Source organism: Bombina bombina, chromosome 2, assembly GCF_027579735.1.
Source record: "Bombina bombina isolate aBomBom1 chromosome 2, aBomBom1.pri, whole genome shotgun sequence".
In the NCBI taxonomy this organism is placed as follows: domain Eukaryota; kingdom Metazoa; phylum Chordata; class Amphibia; order Anura; family Bombinatoridae; genus Bombina; species Bombina bombina.
Window position 1 is genome coordinate 803,933,264 of NC_069500.1, and position 22,361 is coordinate 803,955,624.

The following is a 22,361-nucleotide window of genomic DNA, read 5'->3' on the forward strand; positions in this document are numbered from 1 at the left end:
TTTGTATACAAATCAAGGTGCTGCAGGTAAATTATAAAGTAATTAAACAGCAGATCTAATTATTTTCTACTAATCACATTATTTAACTGATTACAGAACTCTCAGCAGCTGGTTTATCTTTATATCTGATCTCATTACAATAATTTGCATAAACAAACAGGTGGATCCTGGTGCTGCTGATACTATTTATTCCTCTCTCAGGCTGTTTGCTGTTATATTTAGGTGGTGCACATGACAGATATTTTCTCTTAAAATGAGCCTCCTGCAGACCCTGTTATGCTGCCTCTCACTGTGCATCTCATGTAAGTTACAAGGAACTTTCTGACATTCTGGCACTTGGTTTACACACAGATAACTGATTTATTTTATGTTTTCAGATGCTCAGTCACAGACACCGGCGCTGACACCTCAGGTTGGGTCAATTAGTCCTGGGCAAAGTTTTACCTTTAACTGCAATGTAGGAGTTAAGGATGGTTGGGCCATGTATTTCTTTAAACAATCACCTGGGGAGTCTCCTAAACTTATTTTTTACCATCATCACTCATACACAGCACCCAAATATGGACCTGGGATGTCATCAGCTCATTTCACTGGCACAATAAACAGTGCTGGGACTGAATATCAGCTGATTATTAAAGATGCACAGATTGCAGACACATCTGTCTATTACTGTCTTAAAGGTTATGCGAGCACTAAATCATATCACAGTGATATAGAGCCTGACAAAAACTTTGAAACTGCAGACTATAAAACAAGAAGTGAAATTTGGAAATATCAAGTAGCAAAAGCAACATAAAGACAATAAGGATTAACAACACAATGTATTTTTCATAATCTAATGAATGATCCCTGTTACTATGATTCTATTAACAGTACAAACACAGAGATTACAGAGAGGAATTTACTGTATATTCATTATTTAAGCAAATAAACTGGATATGAAGATATTAAGAATTTTATTATTAAGGTTTAAAATATAAGTTTTGAGCAAAATGTATGCACACTACCCAAATTATTTTTAAATATAACTATAAATTATTTATCCCAGTACAAATGTTTGCAGAGATATAACCCTGAGGAGCAATGTAAGGAAAAAGTAGCTAAGCATGTGAATCTCAAAAGTCAACGAGAGGTAACGAGTGTGAGTTTATTAGACAGGTAGCAATTTCTAAGATCCCAAAAAATCAAGAGACTGATGAGAGACTGCCTGCTTGGGTTCACAAGGCTCACAGTTTATCGGTCTGTCGATATATTCAAATTAAAGGGGCCGACCCACGAAGTGCCTGCATTTGGCAATGTGTCTCCCATTGAAAATAATGGGGATTGCGGCCAGGGCTGCCATCAGGGGGTGACAGGGGTGACTCCTGTCAGGGGCCCAATGGGCCAGGGGGGCCCCATGAGGCACTACAGCAGAGTGCTAATTGAGCATGAGAAATGTTATTACAAGTAGTAAAGTATTAGCATTTGAGAGGATTTCTGAGTGTGCACTAAACCACTATGCACAGTGTGAGACAGACTTGGCACTTTGTTTGTACAGTGTGTGATTGAGTCAGACGGCAGATCACTTTCATTTGCAGAGGAGGTAGGACTTACTGAGCAAATGTTTTTTTTTATTTCTTTGTGCAATTTCAGATTGTAACTTCAGTGTGGTAGTAGTTGTATGGTGCGGCCAGGGGTCCATAAAAACAATTTTTTTTAACAGCAGTGTATTTATGATTATTTGACAATGCTGTAGAAATTCTATATTTAGAATCATGCAGAAATGTTTCCTCCTCAATACACAAATGGTAGGTGCCCTTTTGGCAGATATGCATTTTTATATATATATATATATATATCCAATACAAATAACAGCACTCTCAGGTCTTTCGTTAATGTGAGAACAACAAAAGTCTCTTTTTTATTGGAATGTTTTCAAGGAGCTTGTCCCCGTCATCAGCATAACAAACGTGTGAAATACAACATATATTTATACTAACATATCAATTTACATCAATGACAACTACCTGTGTACCTCTTAGTGCCCCAGAATAAACCGCCAAACATTCGTGAATGGAGCGCATTATGCGTTCCAGTGATTTGCAACCGGAAGTGTCTCATGTCACATGACTTCCGGTCTGTAATTTTTTACATTCTCCGTGTAAATTAACTATGATTCTCAGATCATAATCTTTTGTGCGAACTATGTGTAATAAAGTGTTATTATATCCCTGTGACTTTCTTCAAGTGTTGTGATTAGCCTAATATTCAAAAATTCCTTCATATATATCTATCATCGAAAGTTTTTATTATAGGCTTATTACGTCAATGCAGCCACTTTATCCCTGCATTAACTAATCACTCTGTCATCTGCATAGTGTATTTGTGACTGTATGTGGGTAAATGTTCTGTGTATATTACTATGGTCTCTAGTATAAGCGCATATTCCTGCTGTTTTTTGACCAATTGTTTATCTGGGTTGCCTTGGTAACCCTGTAATGCCTTATTTGAGCAGTCTATGATCTTACAAGCCCTGCTCTATATTGTTTCTTTGTTAAGGCATAATGTGTACTGTCTGTTATACCAGTTATCTATTGTAGACCCCTAGCTTGACAATTTACCACACTGCATCTTATATATATTATCTTTCTCCCCACTATTTACATATTTGTTTCTTACTACATGTCAAGTAGATATCACAAGTCGATCATGATCAACTTGTTCTAACCATTGATCACGTCTGTCCAGAGATAAAACGATAAAATAACTTTAAACATAACATAAATTATTTACATATATGCTATCAGCATATAGTTGTAGAATCAATTTTTGCTATCTGTGCTTTATATATATTGAGATATCATCTTAATACTAATTCTTTTTCACCATTTTCCGTATGTTTTGATAGTTTTTATGATCCTTATATGTTTTTCTAAAATTTGCTCATATGTGGGCTCTCTAGAATTTACACATCAAAGGATTCGCTTTTCTTCTAAGATCCTGTGTATCAGATCTATATTCCTTTGCATTCCATTCTTAAATTAGAATGTTACTTATTCCTTCCTTACTGGGTTTAGATAAAGTCCATGTTTGTAGTTTCTCTCTATTCATATTGGCTACTGTCTATGTAGGTTTTGGGAGTGGGTATATAGTGGTAACTTGCCTGATATGTGTCTTATCCAAAGAGTAGTGGAAGTCTCTTTCGTGTCTCCCCTTACTCGGATCATAGGAGTATGATTGGGGCACTACCCCCCTTGGGGTCTGTGTCCCTATCCATCCCTGATATGGTGCACAATATCTTAAAGGCGTACCTTAGTTTGTATCTCCTACCTATATCAGTGCCTTGAAGTCTGGTGCCGAGTTGAGCCCCCCTGGATGTATCGTTCCTAATCTGTACATCCATTCTGCCTCTCTTCTGAGCAGGGCTTTATTACGATCTCCTCCTCTTTCCAACTGGGGGATATGATCAATTAGAATGTATCTAATGCTGGATACCTGATGTTGTCTTTGTGCACAGTGTCTGGCTACAGGTTGATCCGACTCTTCTGTGTCTAGTGCCACACGTATCGCCCGCCTATGGTTGGCCATTCTTTCACGTAGTGTTCCGCTGGTCTTTCCAATATAGAACTGGGCACATGGGCAAAAGAGTAAATAGATTACGTGTGTTGTATTACACGATAAGGAATGCTTGATGTGATACACTTGATTGGTGTGCGGATGATGAAAGGTTTTGGTAGTTATCAGGCCGTTGCATGTGGTACAGCCTAAGCATCTATATGAGCCTTTGATGTTGATCTTTTCTTTATTCAGATAGCATCTTTTAGGATCTGTTTTTACCAGCAGATCTCTTAGATTGGTGCCCCTCCGGTATGCAATCATGGGTGTGAGATTGTGTGCAAATCTTAGTTTAGGATCCGATTGTACCACTGGCCAGTGTCTTCTCAGGATATTACCAGCCTCAGTGGTGTTGGGTGAAAATGTAGTAGCCATTATGAGCCTGTTGGATGGTTCTATTTTGTTTTCTTTGTATATAAGAGTCTCTTGTGTGTGCGGTAGTACTTCTTGTAGAATTTCATCTATTATACTCTTCTTGTACCCCCGTTGTATGAATTTGTCCCTCATATATTGAAGTTGGGAGACCCCTGTGGCTTTACTTGTGTTGTTACGTATTACTCGTATCATTTGTGATTTAATGATTCCTTTGAGTAAGGCTGGTGGGTGGCAGCTATTTGCACATAGAAGGGAGTTCCTATCGGTAGGTTTGTGATAGAGTGTGGTGCCCAATCATGCATGTCACACAATGTTTATTTAGGGGATGCAAGGTGCATAAATATTTCCTCCTGTGAGTGTTTCTGTGGGTGTCTGTGTTTGTCTTTGTGCTTTGGTTTGTGTCTCTATGAGTGTGTATGTTTTGTTTTTTTTCTGTGGGTCTCTCTGTGAGGGTGGGTGTGTATGTCTTTGTGCATTTTCTGTGGATGTCTGAGGGTGTGTGCATATGTCTTTGAGATTTTTCTATGGGTGTCTCTGTGAGGGTGTGTGTATGTTTGTCTTTGTGTATTTTCTCTGGATGCCTCTGTGAGGGTGGGTGTGTATGCCTGTGTTTTCTGTGGATGTCTCTGTGAGGGTGTGTGTGTGTATGTATGTATGTATGTATGTCTGTGTTTTCTGTGGATGTCTCTGTGAGTGTGTGTTTTCTGTGGATAGCTGCCACCCACCAGCCTTACTCAAAGGAATCATTAAATCACAAATGATACGAGTAATACGTAACAACACAAGTAAAGCCACAGGGGTCTCCCAACTTCAATATATGAGGGACAAATTCATACAACGGGGGTACAAGAAGAGTATAATAGATGAAATTCTACAAGAAGTACTACCGCACACACAAGAGACTCTTATATACAAAGAAAACAAAATAGAACCATCCAACAGGCTCATAATGGCTACTACATTTTCACCCAACACCACTGAGGCTGGTAATATCCTGAGAAGACACTGGCCAGTGGTACAATCGGATCCTAAACTAAGATTTGCACACAATATCACACCCATGATTGCATACCGGAGGGGCACCAATCTAAGAGATCTGCTGGTAAAAACAGATCCTAAAAGATGCTATCTGAATAAAGAAAAGATCAACATCAAAGGCTCATATAGATGCTTAGGCTGTACCACATGCAACGGCCTGATAACTACCAAAACCTTTCATCATCCGCACACCAATCAAGTGTATCACATCAAGCATTCCTTATCGTGTAATACAACACACATAATCTATTTACTCTTTTGCTCATGTGCCCGGTTCTATATTGGAAAGACCAGCGGAACACTACGTGAAAGAATGGCCAACCATAGGCGGGCGATACGTGTGGCACTAGACACAGGAGAGTCGGATCAACCTGTAGCCAGACACTGTGCACAAAGACAACATCAGGTATCCAGCATTAGATACATTCTAATTGATCATATCCCCCAGTTGGAAAGAGGAGGAGATCGTAATAAAGCCCTGCTCAGAAGAGAGGCAGAATGGATGTACAGATTAGGAACAATACATCCAGGGGGGCTCAACTCGGCACCAGACTTCAAGGCACTGATATAGGTAGGAGATACAAACTAAGGTATGCCTTTAAGATATTGTGCACCATATCAGGGATGGATAGGGACACAGACCCCAAGGGGGGTAGTGCCCCAATCATACTCCTATGATCCGAGTAAGGGGAGACATGAAAGTGACTTCCACTACTCTTTGGATAAGACACATATCAGGCAAGTTACCACTATATACCCACTCCCAAAACCTACATAGACAGTAGCCAATATGAATAGAGAGAAACTACAAACATGGACATTATCTAAACCCAGTAAGGAAGGAATAAAGTAACATTCTAATTTAAGAATGGAATCCAAAGGAATATAGATCTGATACACAGGATCTCAGAAGAAAAGCGAATCCTTTGATGTGTAAACATACGGAAAATGGTGAAAAAGAATTAGTATTAAGATGATATCTCAATATATATAAAGCACAGATAGCAAAAATTGATTCTACAACTATATGCTGATAGCATATATGTAAATAATTTATGTTATGTTTAAAGTTATTTTATCGTTTTATCTCTGGACAGACGTGATCAATGGTTAGAACAAGTTGATCATGATCGACTTGTGATATCTACTTGACATGTAGTAAGAAACAAATATGTAAATAGTGGGGAGAAAGATAATATATATAAGATGCAGTGTGGTAAACTGTCAAGCTAGGGGTCTACAATAGATAACTGGTATAACAGACAGTACACATTATGCCTTAACAAAGAAACAATATAGAGCAGGGCTTGTAAGATCATAGACTGCTCAAATAAGGCATTACAGGGTTACCAAGGCAACCCAGATAAACAATTGGTCACAAAACAGCAGGAATATGCGCTTATACTAGAGACCATAGTAATATACACAGAACATTTACCCACATACAGTCACAAATACACTATGCAGATGACAGAGTGATTAGTTAATGCAGGGATACAGTGGCTGCATTGACGTAATAAGCCTATAATAAAAACTTTCGATGATAGATATATATGAAGGAATTTTTGAATATTAGGCTAATCACAACACTTGAAGAAAGTCACAGGGATATAATAACACTTTATTACACATAGTTCGCACAAAAGATTATGATCTGAGAATCATAGTTAATTTACACGGAGAATGTAAAAAATTACAGACCGGAAGTCATGTGACATGAGACACATCCGGTTGCAAATCACTGGAACGCATAATGCGCTCCATTCACGAGTGTTTGGCGGTTTATTCTGGGGCACTAAGAGGTACACAGGTAGTTGTCATTGATGTAAATTGATATGTTAGTATAAATATATGTTGTATTTCACACGTTTGTTATGCTGATGACGGGGACAAGCTCCTTGAAAACGTTCCAATAAAAAAGAGACTTTTGTTGTTCTCACATTAACGAAAGACCTGAGAGTGCTGTTATTTGTATTGGAGATATCGAAAGCATCACTGCACCCAGGCAGGCGACCTTGGGAGGGTATATCCTGTGATAAAGGGATGGTATTATATATATATATATATATATATATATATATATATATATATATATATATATATATATATATATAATTTCAACATAGGACTGCACTCACTGGATTTTCAGCATAAAAACTGATTTATTGTGGTAACGTTTCGGAGTCCACAGACTCCAGTCTGTGGACTCCGAAACTTTACCACAATAAATAAGTTTTTATGCTGAAAATCCAGTGAGTGCAGTCCTATGTTGAAATCCTGTGAATACTACTGACCTGGCACCCTGGTTGATGACTAGAGGAGATTGTGAGTGCAGATACACATGGAGGATATATATATATATATATATATATATATAATTACATTCCAGTTTACTGCCCCTTTATGCAAGGACTTTCCAGATGCAAGGAGGCATTTTATCTAAGATTTTTACATCTGCATAAAATGTTATACTCGCAGACTAAGATTGCTCAGTGTTTGAAATGAGACAGGTTAACTTAAAACTGTTCAGTTTACACTACAGCTGACTTAATTTTGAAATACATACCAACGAGCCTAAATCCTGCATTTAACCAGATCTAATGGTATGCGTACCAAAGCTTATGGTTCCACCAAGACCATATAGAGTACAGCATTTTCAAAATCCATAAGTACACCTGACAGATGGGAACATTTGTACACTATATTTGAAGTGGTGCTCTTGGTTGGGGAAAATGGGGAAAAAACAAACATATGTCAACCTTTAAAAAGTACTTTTCTTCATCTAGCCATCTACCCAGATCATTAATGTACAATTTTGAATTCACAAAATTATTTTTGTTTGCACATTTACAAATATGATTCTTTAAAAAGTGATCTCTTAATTTCAGCAATTTTTTTTTATCATGCATGTCACACAATGTTGATTTAGGGGATGCAAGGTGCATAAATATTTCCTCCTGTGAGTGTTTCTGTGGGTGTCTGTGTTTGTCTTTGTGCTTTGGTTTGTGTCTCTATGAGTGTGTATGTTTTGTTTTTTTTCTGTGGGTCTCTCTGTGAGGGTGGGTGTGTATGTCTTTGTGCATTTTCTGTGAATGTCTGAGGGTGTGTGCATATGTCTTTGAGATTTTTCTATGGGTGTCTCTGTGAGGGTGTGTGTATGTTTGTCTTTGTGTATTTTCTCTGGATGCCTCTGTGAGGGTGGGTGTGTATGCCTGTGTTTTCTGTGGATGTCTCTGTGAGGGTGTGTGTGTGTATGTATGTATGTATGTATGTCTGTGTTTTCTGTGGATGTCTCTGTGAGTGTGTGTGTTTTCTGTGGATGTCTCTGTGAGGGTGTGTGTATGTCTTTGTGTGTTTTCTGTGGATGTCTCAGTGAGGGTGTGTGTATGTATGTCTTTCTGTGTTTTATGTGGTTGTCTCTGTGTGTGTGTGTATGTCTTTGTGTGTTTTCTGAGGCTGTCTCTGTCGGTGTTTCCTTGGGTGTATGTGCAAGTTTGAGTTTGTGTGTGTGTCCATTGTCTGTTCCTTTTTAGGACATTTTGACCTTACTACTAATTATTCACATCTTTCTACAGACTTTGAGACTAACGAGACCTTTCTGGAAGTCACCAATCCACCATTTAACCTTTAAATTATTGTTTAGCCAGTTCAGGGCCCTTCCTTTCAGCCACTGCATGCTGTTGTCATCATTTAGTTGCATCTTCCTTTACAAAAAGATAATCAGAACTCCATATTTTGTTTTCTAAATTTCCTTTTTTTTTTACAAAACTGTAGTTTAGTTTACCTCATTACTTGTCAGGTCAATATAAACAAGTGCTGTTTTTTGTGTCTGATTGTGTTTTTGTGTTTATTTACGTGTCTGCTATGTGAATCATTATGTATGTGTGTGTGTGTTTCAGTGTATGAGTTTGTGAGTGTGTGTGTGTTTCAGTGTATGAGTTTGTCTGTGTGTGTATGTTACTACCTTTACAACATTTCCAAGTTTAAATAGACAATTAAGAATAAAGTGCATATACGTTTTAGTCACTTGGTCAAAAATTGCACATGTCAAAGGAGGGGGGGGGGGGCCTGATCAATGGTTAAGTCAGGGGCCCCAAAATTTCTAGTGGCGGCCCTGATTGCGGCTTCTGCTCAACTCTGCTGACATCGCCAATCGTTGGCATTTTCAGCAGGCGTGAGGGGGGTGGCGAATTTAAAGTGTTCTTACACAGCACAGATAGTGCCCTTAATGAAACCAAAAACAGTTTCTGTATAGGAACACTTCAAATAATACATACTTAACCTTACTGTAACTAAACCTACACCACCTGCCTCATACTGGAAAATCTCGCCACTGAAAAGGTGGTGAGACAAACATGGCTGAAACCCTATACCTTACCTGCAAGGCTGCCCATGGAATATATCGATATTGTCTGGCCAAAAGAGCTTGATTAGTTTAGGGCAATGCCCTATCAAATGCCCTTATAAAGGGCAATGCCCTTCTCAGGGCCACCTTTTTTAGGATAGAGACTTTAAGTAGTGTAGGGGTAGTTTGAATTGGGGGTTATGACAGTTTAGGGATTAATAGGTTAGGGGGTTTCTTGCGGTGGGGATTTGTGGAAACTTAGGGGTTAATAGTTTAGGGGGTAGTAGTGTAGGGGGATAATACAGTGGGCTTTTGGTGGTTCAGGGGTTAATATGTTAGTAAGTTTACTGTTGTGGGCTATTGGCAGTTTAGGGGTTAATAGGTTAGGGCGTTTATTGTGGTGGTCTATTTGTAGTTTAGGGGTACATAGATATATTTATTATGCTTGGTGCTGTATTTCAAAGGGATCGTTTGCTATACATAGTAAATGTCATCGGCGAACCTGTTTGGAATATATATCGCCAGCATCACCACCCATTGGGGTGTATAGTAAAAAGCCTCTCAGTGATGCCGCCTGTTATCCATGATGTTGAAAATTTGGAATATTTCACCAGGTTGCTCGGCATCGCGGCAGATCCTTTAGGAATATTTTTCAGTCATTGGGGCCTAAGCATTCTAATAAAGTAAACTGAATTTGTGAAACTGTTCAGACTAATCCTTGCATGATAAACCAATATGGTCACATGTACTAAGTGCCTTGCAGACAAAGCTCTGCAGTTTGTAATCTGTAGGCCCAGCTTTGTGTAAAACGTGCAGCAGACACTGTATGTCCACCACCCCTATGTGCTATTGCACAAGCACATGCTTTTCAGTCACCCTGAATGGCCCTGTCAGTTACCTTGAATAAATATGTTTTGGGTTAATTTATCTAAAACCAACTCAAAAGTGGCAGAGAAACTAAGAAGCAGAGGTCATATGAACAAGTCTGCCCCACAAGGGCTTCATATCAGCATTCACTGCTTTATACAGGGAGCTTATAGCATAAAAATATTAGTGCTAGTAATAGTCACTAGGAAATCCAGGCAGTTTCCTTCTGCTGGCAACTGGGTCAGTATAGAAATCGATTTTTATCTTTTTAGAGTCCTCTTCTGGACAATTAAAATAAAAATAATTAATTTGAATTTAATATTATTTATACAGTGAAACTCACTCTACTATTCAATTTAGATGGCAATATCCAGCTCAAGAGTTCAATATTGTTAACAGTGAAAAACATTACATGGAAATTATTTTAGATTGATCCAACTGGTAAATCTGAAATTCTATGAATGATGTTTAATAACTAATTACACTATAGATAAAATACATTTTACATTTACCATAATATCTTACAAACTAAATATGCATCATGTGGCCAAAAATTTGTGGAAACCTGACTGTTACACCTATATGACCTTGTTGGACATCCCATTCCAAAACCATGGACATTAATATGGGGTTGCCTCCACCATTTGCCGCTTTAACAGCCAGAACGCTTCTGGGTAGGCTTTCCACAAGATTTTGGAGTGCACTGCTGTTCCCAAGTGGAAACTGCCACTGATGCTATTGTTAGTGCTGTTTCCACTTGGGACCAGCAGAGCTCTGTGGCTCCCAAACAGTACTTTAACTATGTGTTTAACCCTGTTAGTGGGTGTTGAACACATAACATTGCATCATCACTAGTGATAAAATGACATGCTCATGTATATTGTAGAGAATGTCATTTTATTACTATAATGGCCCATTAAGGCCTGAGGAAAAGGGAAGAGTAGAGAAACGGTGTTGCCGTGTAAGTGGTGTTACCAGCTTACAAGTTATAGGGAATTAGCAGCAGGAGTGATGTCGCTTCTTCTTCAGAGAATCTTCTTTGCCGTTATGGAGTGTAATAGATGCTCAATTATCTTACCAAAACACTTCAAGGAAGCCTCTCCACATAGATCTCAGCAGCCTGAAAGCACAGAAGAAGTGATGAGTATTTACCAAGAGGATTCAGTACCTCCCTTCCCAGGGGCATCCCAAAATATATAGTCATCTCAGGTCTTTTCCCTTTTAAGTCCATGGAATTAGAGGGTATACATTATTCAGGCCCTTCAGGGAAAGGAGTTGTGTTACTAGGTTCAGGCCTTGAAGAAGGACCTACTGTGCCTTACACCAACTCCACAGGCACCCATCTTAACAGATTCATGTGGAAACCTTGTTGCTGGGCCCATGTCCTTTGGCTGTGTAGCTGCACTCCATTGCCTTCCTCCAGTGGCTACAGAGGCAGAAGTTTCTCTGCCTGGATTATTTGTGGTCATTGTGTCAGAATAGGCTACATCTACTATGGCTTCAGCTTGTGTTGCAGCTCCTTACAGTGGCTCTTTAGTGTTGGTGTCAGTCACATTAGTGGTCCCTTTTCTGTCAGTTCTGCAGGTGAACCTGGGTACCAGAGGATGAGTGGGAACTACAGCTCTGGGGGAATTCCTCTGGCAATAGATGAACAAATACTAGGAAATCAGGTTCTAGTAACACAGCTCTGCTTTATCCTGGAAAGCAGGGACTCCTTGCACAGCAGCCCAGACTATCAGCATGGAGAGAAGTGGCCCAATACAGTGAGAGCACAGGATGATAATTTTGTTGCTAGACATTAAGGGAGTTCCAGCCAGATGGATGTGGATTGGGGAACTTTTGGTAAAGGAACAGTTGCAATCATTGCAGTGTCCAAGGGATGCAGCACCCAATCATGCCCAAGGCCAGGCTGAGCTTCAAGAACAGGTGAGCTGGCAGTTTTTACACACATATGCGCTAATATTTCTGACACTTCTTCAGATGATTGCTCAGACAAGGATGAATCATTAGGGTTAGTCAGCAAGGACATAAGTGCATGAATAAAAAGTTAGTAGTGGGTCAGAACGAGAAAGCAAGCAGTACACATGCAGGAGTGAGGGAGGTTCCCTCTAGTGTAACATTGCCATTAGATAGTCTACAGGGTGTAGGGTGACAATTCACATGATCCATAACCATGTTTAATACACTCTTTACATGCTCAACTGAAGACAAAATACTGCAAGGCTGTTATGCTAATATTTTTTAAATCTCTGTTGAAGCTCACAGGCAGAAGGTAAATAGTGAGGTTGGCACTGGCTCTAAGTGTATGAAATGCCCTGACATTTGTGATGAGTGGCAAAGATGTTTTCAAGTGCTCGCCTTTTTACCTTCAAATATATCCTAGTCAAACCTTAAAGGGATATGAAACTCAAATTCTTTATTTTATGATTTAGATAGAGCATGCGATTTTAAATAACTTTCTAATTTACTTCTATTATCACATTTTCTTCATTCTCTTGGTATCTTTTGTTGAAAAGCAGGGGCGTATGCTTAGGAGGTTGCCTATTTCTGGAGCACTATATGACAGCAGTTTCACAAGAATGTTACCCATTTACAAGAGCACTAGATGGCAGCGCTATTTCCTGTCATGTTGTGCTCCAGATGACTACCTAGGTATCTCTTCAACAAAAATAATCCTGGGAACGATGCAAATTTGATAATAGAAGTAAACTGGAAACTATTTTACAACTGTTTACTCATATACAATTATACAAGTATGTCCTATGTCCTCCATGTGCCCCCTTAAACGTTCTCTGTATCCAGTGAATGGTAGCCATGTGTTTAAAGGGCTATGAAACCCAAAAACATATTTTGCGATTCAGACAGAGCATAAAATATTTAAAAAGTTTCCATTTCTATTATCAAACTGACTTTGTTCCTATGATATTCTTTAATAAAGAGATACCTAGGTAGCATCTGGAGCACTTCATGGCAGGAAATAGCGCTGCCATCTAGTGTTCTTGCAAATGGGTAACATTCTTGTAAAACTGCTGCCATATAGTGCTGTAGAAATAGGCAAGTTCCTAAGCATACATCCCTGCTTTTAAACAAGAGATAGAGAACAAAGAACATTTGACAATAGAAGTAAAATAGAAAGTTGTTTAAAACCACATGCTTTATCTGAATCCTGAAATAAAATGTTTGGGTGTCATATACCTTTAAATACATGGATACCATTCACTGGGGGGGCACATTGTGGCAATATGACACTGAGTTTCATTGCAAGATGTTGGCCAATGCTTTGCTTTCACTTGAATATGCAACTCTGGACTAGGTTAGGTCAGGAGAGATCTACTTTACTAGAGTGGGCCAGAAGGCCGGTAGATTTTGTTCTTTTCACGTAACCGCAAATGTAGAAGGGAATGTTTGAAATGTTAAGGGAAACAAGGGCCAGCTGCTCCTTGCATCACATATGCAGATACTGTGGGGGCAGAATTCAGGCTGCAACTGTAAAAAAATGTGTGAGCAGAGCATTAACAAATCACATTGTAAAAGTATAGCTGGAATTTAGAGTGCCTACTCCTCTGAGGGTGAATGATGGTTGTTTGGGTATCTGGATTATTGGACAGCACATTTACTACTGTTCAGCCTCAGCTATAGTTTTGTGATACTAATCAGTCAAGCTGTCATGGGATTCACAATTCATAGAAACCTTAAAGGGACATTAAACCCAAACATTTTCTTTCATGATTTAGATAGAGCATACATATGTACTGTAAACAACTTACTTCTATTATTAATTTTGCTTCATTTTCTTGGAAACCTTTCTTAAAGAAGCAGTGATGCACTACTGAGAACTAGCTGAACAGATTGTTTAGCCAATCACAAGAGGCAAATATGTGCAGCCACCAATCAGTACCTAACTTCCAGCACCTGAGCATATCTAGATATGCTTTTTAACAATGGATACCAAGATGCAAATTAGGTCAAATCATTAAATTGGAAAGTTGTTTTAAAAATTTTAGGTTTCATGTCCCTTTAAGTCAGCTTATCAGTTTCCAATGAGAAGTTGACAAAAGAGGTGACCATGGGTACGAACCTAGGCTCATTTGAATACTCCCCTTTTTCAGATTTAGTAGAATCCCTATGTGTGCTGATCCCGAAAAAAAGAGAAATGGAAGTGTTGCTTAAAACAGCACCTTTCTTATATAATAGGGTGTTCAGGGAATGATTCAAAGAATAAAGTAATCCAGCACTCTGGAACAATGCACGTCACCTCAGAGCCACTGGCAAATGGCTCCAATAACACGATAAATACTGGAGAGTAGGTGACAGCAAAAATTATTTATTGTATATCACAAAGACAAGAAAACAGGTGACATTTAATCATGCCATGCCATGCCAAACAATCACATTACAATGACATAGAGTGGGGCAAAAAAGTATTTTAGTCATACCACTTAAGAAGATGAGAGAGGTCTGTGATTTTAATCATAGGTATACCTCAACTATGAGAGACAAAATGTGGAAACAAATCCAAACAATCACATTGTCTGATTTGGAAAGAATTTATTTGCAAATTATGGTGGAAAATAAGTATTTGGTCAATATCAAAAGCTCATCTCAATACTTTGTCATTGCCAACAAAGGATATATAACAGAGGTCAAACGTTTTCTGTAAGTCTTCACAAGGTTGTCACACACTGTTGCTGGTATGTTGGCCCATTCCTGCATGCAGATCTCCTCTAGAGCAGTGATGTTTTTGGGCTGTCGCTGGGCAACACAGACTTTCAACTCCCTCCAAAGGTTTTCTATGGGGTTGAGATCTGGAGACTGGCTAGGCCACTCCAGGACCTTGAAATGCTTCTTACGAAGCCCCTCCTTCATTGCCCGGGTGGTGTGTTTGGGATCATTGTCATGCTGAAAGACCCAGCCACGTTTCATCTTCAATGCCCTTGCTGATGGAAGGAGGTTTGCACTCAAAATCTCAAGATACATGGCCCCATTCATTCTTTCATGTACACGGATCAGTCGTCCTGTTCCCTTTGCAGAGAAACAACCCCAAAGCATGAGGTTGCCACCCCCATGCTTCACAGTAGGTATGGTGTTCTTTGGTTGCAACTCAGCATTCTCTCTCCTCTTAACACGACGAGTTGTGTTTCTACCAAACACTTCTACTTTGGTTTCATCTGACCATATGACATTCTACCAATCTGCTTCTGGATCATCCAAATGCTCTCTAGCATACTTCAGATGGGCCCGGACATGTACTGGCTTAAGCAGGGGGACTCATCTGGCACTGCAGGATCTGAGTCCCTGGGGGCGTAGTGTGTTACTGATGGTAGCCTTTGTTACGTTGGTCCCAGCTCTCTGCAGGTCATTCACTAGGTGTGGTTCTGGGATGTTTGCTCACCGTTCTTGTGATCATTTTGACCCCACAGGGTGAGATCTTGCGTGGAGCCCCAGATCAAGGGAGATTATCAGTGGTCTTGTATGTCTTCCATTTTCTAATTATTGCTCCCACAGTTGATTTCTTCACACCAAGCTGCTTGCCCATTGCAGATTCAGTCTTCCCAGCCTGGTGCAGGTCTACAATTTTGTTTCTGGTGTCCTTCAAAAGCTCTTTGGTCTTCACCATAGTGGAGTTTGGAGTGTGACTGTTTGAGGTTGCGGACAGGTGTCTTTTATACTGATAACAAGTTCAAACAGGTGCCATTAATACAGGTATTGAGTGGAGGACAGAGGAGCCTCTTAAAGAAGAAGATACAGGTCTGTGAGACCCAGAAATCTTGCTTGTTTGTAGGTGATCAAATACTTATTTTCTACCATAATATGCAAATAAATTATTTCCAAATCAGACAATGTGATTGTCTGTCTGGATTTGTTTCCACATTTTGTCTCTCATAGTTGAGGTATACCTATGATGAAAATTACAGGCCTCTCTCCTCTTCTTAAGTGGGAGAACTTGCACAATTGGTAGCTGACTAAATACTTTTTTGCCCCACTGTATACACTTGTAACACTAGGTGGCACTATAGGTCAATTAACCCCTTCTTTTCACAGCTTATAACCGCTTATCATTAAACATTCATTATTATTCATAGAAATGCATACTTCTAGTGGCACACTTCATATCTTGCAATAATATACATCATCTTCGTCAGACCTAAACACCGGAGAAAACTAAAATAGTAGCTACAGCCAAAAAACAAGTATTTAAAAACAAAAATAAAATTAAACAATGGAATGAAAAACATTTTTTTACACAAGAAGTATATTTTCTATCAAAAAATAGACAAATCCCAATCGATCACATAACCACAAAAACCATGCAGAGGAGGTGATAGGGAACTTAAGCTTAAACAAAAAGAATCTTTCTGTTTCTATGAGTTGGGAACCCTTGAACTGAAGGGTATGCATAAAGATTGGGATTTGTCCATTTTTTTTATAGAAAATATCCTTTTTGTATATATAAAAAAAAAAATCATTTGTTTAATTTTATTTTTGTTTTAAAACACTTGTTTTTTGGCTGTAGTTACTATTTTTGTTTTCTTCTGCGTTTAGGTCTGACGAAGATGGTGTATATTATTGCAAGATATGAAGTGTGCCACAAGAAGTATGCATTTCTATGAATAATAATGGATGTTTAATGATAAGCTATAATAAGCTGTGAAAAAAGGGGTTAATTGACTTATACTGCCACCTAGTGGTAGAAGTGTATATAAGTCATTGTAATGTGATTGTTTGGCATGGCATGACTAAGGGATTGTCTGCCGAAATGCCTGTTTTCTTGTCTTTGTTATATACAATAAATATTTTTTCTGTCACCTACTCTCCAGTATTGTTCAGGGAATGATGCCATTGATATAGCTATAAGTTTAGTTCATTATAAGTCATTTGGCATGACACTGGACTTGGTTAGAGCAGGAGGCAAGGGGGTGCTATTGGTGACCCTTAAAATAAAGTCTGCATTCCACCTATTTCCATTTGACTTCTCTTTGTTTTGTTTGATTGTATGCTAGTTAAAATGTATAAACAAAAGTTCTTTCTGTGGTAACCCTTGATTAGCCGAAAAATAAATAATGGTAAAGCAGTCCACAGCTCCGTATATAGATTCAAATTAGGGAAGCGATACAAAGTGCACTGTTAAACATGTGTCCCCAAGACACTATTGAGCAAGAATACCGCACAACACTTGTAGGATAGTGTATTATGATACTTAAATGCCAAACTTGTATTGGACTCACCCGCACTTGACCAATAACTGCCTCTGACGAGTATCCACTCAGTGCGGAAATAGAGCCAACCAGGTGCTCTAAATACTCGTCCTCTGGTCCCCGATGTGGTCAAAACTTTTCAGCCGCCGCCAGTCACGTCCTGCGACTGCAGCTATGGGGCTCTTCGTTTAGCCGGTTCCGGGTTGCCTCTATGGGACTGACGAACAGGTCCGTAGACAAATGGAAATCAAAGTGCGGGGTCACGTGATAAGCGGTAATCCAATCCAATACAGTGCTCGTTCTATAGCTCAGCTGTTATCGCCCCAATATGTGGAGCTCCGTAGAGGGTTTTTTAAGTTGATCCGCCAATGGTAGCCTTGTATACTCATGGATAGAGGGTACCTGTAAAGGATTCCTTGTAATCCTACTAGCATGTATAATAGAAAAAAGAGGAAAAGCGGTCCCAAAATGCATATATGTTTAAAAAACAGCTTTTTTCTCCAATTTAAAACTTAACATGGTACACACAATAAAAATGTTGGGTTTTACGCGTTTCGGCTGGTGCCGTACTCATAAACCTGATTAGACACAGGTAAGTGCCTTCTTTAAAATGATACAACCTTAATGGCTATTGGTTGGTGTGGAACACACCCCTATTAACCATTTGGATACAAATTGTGCACAAACGATTACACTAGTTAAAGCATTGGTTTGATCAAATAAGTTCAAAAGACACAGGATTACATTTATAATAGAAGAGGTAAATTTCAGGTAAAAGAAAAACAATTTCTTGGATGGTCTTAATAAAAATTACATTACAAAGCATTGAAAAATATTGTTTAAACAAACCAGGTTGCAAACTATTCACATTTATAAACCGGTATTAATTTTAAATAGACATTTGCTAAGTTAGTAATATCTTTACCAAACAAGCTTGAAAACAATAATAAGTTTTGTAACATGAATGCTACAAAATAGTTTGTTGTTGTAGCTATAACAATAAACAGTAATATTTTAGACTGAAATTCCCCTTTTGGTAATAGCATTAGTGTGTAGATGAACAATAGATTTATATGAAGGTTTAAGACTATTACAATTAGTCTATAATCGACTCGTTAATGACCAAAATTATATATTTTATTTAGATTCATAATTATTTGTATTTTAAGGTGCTGAAATATATACAAGGAGATACGTAGGAAGCTTGTACAATTTGTGTATGTAAGAATGAAGCTAAAAGCCAGACAGGGGTGTACCGGACCACGAACCCACTATCTCCAATGGTTGATGATATCAAACTCGGAATTAAATCCCTGAGGAACCTGAGTATTGAGCTTCATGATCCAGTACACCTCCTGTCTCGCTAAAACCTGATCTTATCTCCTCCCCTAGGGGGCAATTTTACTGTTTCAATGCCTCTCCATCTAAAGGATCCAGTGTCCTTGCCGTGCTCCTCTATAAAGTGCCTTGATAATGCCGAGCATGGCTTTTTGTATTTGATGTAACCTAAGTGTTCTCGAATTCGTGTACGCACCTCCCTGCTGGTCATTCCAACATACTGTTTGGAGTGTGCTTGGCACTCTATGAGGTACATGACATAGGTACTGGAACACTTGATACATCCTCTAGTGGCAAATTTTTGTGAAGTGGTACATGAATAAAATTCTTTGCCCTCACTGATGGAATCACAGGCTTTACATCTGTGATCCCCGCACTTGTAAGTGCCATTGACCTGCAACCGAGAACTCTTTTTCTGTTTATTAGAGGGTAGAAGACTTGGGGATAAGAGGTTACCCAGGGTCAGATTTTTCGAATATACACATTTAAATCCCTTCTCCACAGTTGATTTTAGATGTACATCTCCCAATAAAATAGGAAAATACTTTTTAATGATGTTACATACTGTGGAAAAATCGGAGGAGTATTGGGTAATAAATGTGAGAGGTCTGTCTTCCCTGTTCTCACTTCGTTGGGGTTTTTGGGGATTTCTTCCTGCTGTAGCCGTATTCTTGGCTATATTGTTAAGCTGTTTTGATGGATATCCCCTATTTTTTAGTCTCTGTTTAATTTCCCTGCACTCCTCAAGGTAATCACTATACTTGTTGCAAATTCTCCTGGCTCGTAAAAACTGACTTCATAATACCATTAAACACATGAGGGGGATGCCCACTTTTTCGGTGCAAGATCGTGTTCCCTGAAATTGGTTTTCTATACAGTTTTTAATTCATTTTATGTGTTGCTGAATCTCCTATTAGGGTAACATCCAAAAAATTGACCATATAACTGTGCCACTCATATGTGAACTTGAGACCATGTCTGGCTTCATTTAGGTATTGGAAGAATGTGACTGCCTGTTCCCTAGTGGATGACCATATGAAAATGAGGTCATCAATGAAGCGGCGGTAAAACACCACTTCTGCTCTGAGGGGGCTGTCACCTCCATAGATAAAAGAATGCTCAAGCCAGCCCATGAATAAATTTGCGTAAGAGGGGGCAAATTTTGCCCCCATGGCCGTACCTTGTTTTTGGAGGTAAAAGAGCAGAAGTAGTTGTGATCTAGTAGATACCTTGTGATACGTAGGAGATACATGATGTTGTCTGTGGTCAAATCTGCGCTGGATGTTAGAAAATATTCAATAGCCTCCAACCCCATGTCGTGGGGTATGCTGGAATACAAGGAAACCACATCTATGGTTAGCCAGCTGTAGTGTTCATGCCATTCAATGCACTCCAGCATACCCAACACATGGGAGGTGTCGCAAATGTAACTAGGCAAGGCTAAGACATAAGGCTGGAGTATTCCATCAAGCAAGTCACACAAGGGCTCTAAAAGAGAACCTATCCCTGATATAATGGGACGACCTTTGACATTGGTCACACTTTTGTGAACTTTGGGCAGATGATGGAAGATGGGGATGATAGGATGTTTAACATATAGGGAATCCGCTGTTTGCTGATCTAAAATTCCCAATTCCACCCCATCGTCCAGCATCTGCCCAAGCTCATATTGGAAACGCTTTGTGGGTTTTTTTTCCAATATCGAATATGTGTCAGTCTGTTAATTGGTGTAGTGCCTCATTGACGTAATCCACACAATCAAGTACCACCACACTGCCTCCCTTGTCAGACTGTCTTATAACAATCGAATCATTGTTCTGTATTGAGATAATAGCCTCTTTTTCTGACTTAGAGAGGTTGTGTGTGTTGGATGTACTCAATTTATGTAAATCCTCAACTACACTTTTGTGAAACACCTCCAAGGATTTACCTCGGTGGTGTATTGGGTAAAAATTGGAAGTAGCTTTTCTTTTTGGAAAATTGGTATTCATTGCTTGACTGAATGATGTAGATTCCCTTTCCAAACCCTCCAAGGAGGCAACACTGCAGGCCTCCTGAAAGCTAAGAGAGGAAAGAAATGTAGGTTCCATAATATCATTTGGATATGAACTTGCATCATCAGTTTTAGCTGTCATATCAAAATGTTATTTAAAGTTATTTTTCTGATGAAACGATTAAGATCGATAATCGTTTGAAAAAGATTGAACTTTCTATTTGGACAAAAGCCCAAACCAAGTTCCAATATTTTAAGTTCTGCTTTGTTTAGTGTATAAGAAGATAAATTTATGACACTACTAGATAAAGTTATTTGGTCAGTTTGGGGTCTCTCAGGATATACCTGTGCTTGGGGGTATGTATTTGTTTCCCCCCGCCCCCCATGTGTTTTTGTGCCCCATGAAAAACCTGCGGTGTTGAAGTTTCCTGTTGTTGTGTACCAATTTCAGAATGTGCATACTGCTGGATGATAGGGCTATAAGGTTTATCATGTTTCTTGGCCTGAGCAATCTTTGGTCTAGCACCCAAATTTAGTGATGTATCATTAGATGTTGTAGATTCAACTTCTTTACCTCCCACCTCTAAATCATTGTTGTAGTAATCATTACCAGATCCCTCATCACCAGAAGTGGATGCCCCCTGTGATGATAAATCATCATCCGTGGTTTCAGGGTCAGAGAAAGTAACTCTTTTTTTTTTTACTTGTTATTCTTTCTCTTCTTGTGATGAGGGATAAATGGTTGTACTTCTGTTTGTGCAGCTAAACCCTGGTTAGCACCTGAGGTGTTTATATTGGTTTGAGTGATTTTATTTTGTTTTTGATTAGCATTGGTGATGCGCTTATTATTAAAGTTTCTTCTATGGCGATTATTATTTTTCTGCCAAATAAAGACTTGATTATCCAAATAGTCTTTTTGATCTCGTAAAAACTTTGTGTGTTTTATGGAAATCAAATCCTGTCTAGAGGACTCAACAACATCTCTTAACATCATATCAAAACCCACATATTCATCACTTGACTTAAAATTATTTAACTCAGCCTGTAACTTAGCAATGTTGTTTCTGACTACATTCAATTGATCAGTTTTGAATTTTATCAGCATACTAATAAGTCTCAGGGAACATTCAGAAAGTATGTTGTTCCACTCTCTGACAAAGTCCTGATCAGATACTTCAAAGTTAGGGAATTTTTTCACTCTTAGTCCCCTTGGGATCATGTGTAGAGCTAAATACTTGTTCAAAATCCAAGAGTCCAACTTCAACCTTATCTCCTTGAGTCTCAAAATCTCTAAATTTTGGAATAAGTCTCCCAGCTTAATATCTATTGATGCTGCTGAGAAAAACTCCTCGAGTTCCAATCCTTCTAAATCTTGATCATTCAAGCTTAATAGTGAATAGTATTGTGTACATTCTAGTGTGTTTTCCATGTTGTAAAGCTATAACGAGTATCAGGCAAACCAAATTCGGTAATACTTCGGGTAACCCATTTAATTCAGAGTTTGATATCATCAACCATTGGAAATAGTGGGTTCGTGGTCCGGTACACCCCTGTCTGGCTTTTAGCTTCATTCTTATATACACAAATTGTACAAGCTTCCTGCGTATCTCCTTGT

General features: G+C 38.9%; 1 protein-coding gene across 1 annotated transcript in view; it reads left to right on the plus strand.

Moving 5' to 3' along the window:
• Positions 1-235: 235 nt before the first annotated feature.
• The window catches only part of LOC128649634 (immunoglobulin kappa light chain), a 133,183-nt gene continuing 111,057 nt past the window's right edge, over positions 236-22,361 (plus strand). Inside the window, exons 1-2 of the mRNA XM_053703000.1 lie at positions 236-302; positions 378-700. Of these exons, the coding sequence (XP_053558975.1) occupies positions 254-302; positions 378-700 (372 nt within the window). The 5' untranslated portion in view covers positions 236-253. The remainder of the gene's footprint in view (positions 303-377; positions 701-22,361) is intronic.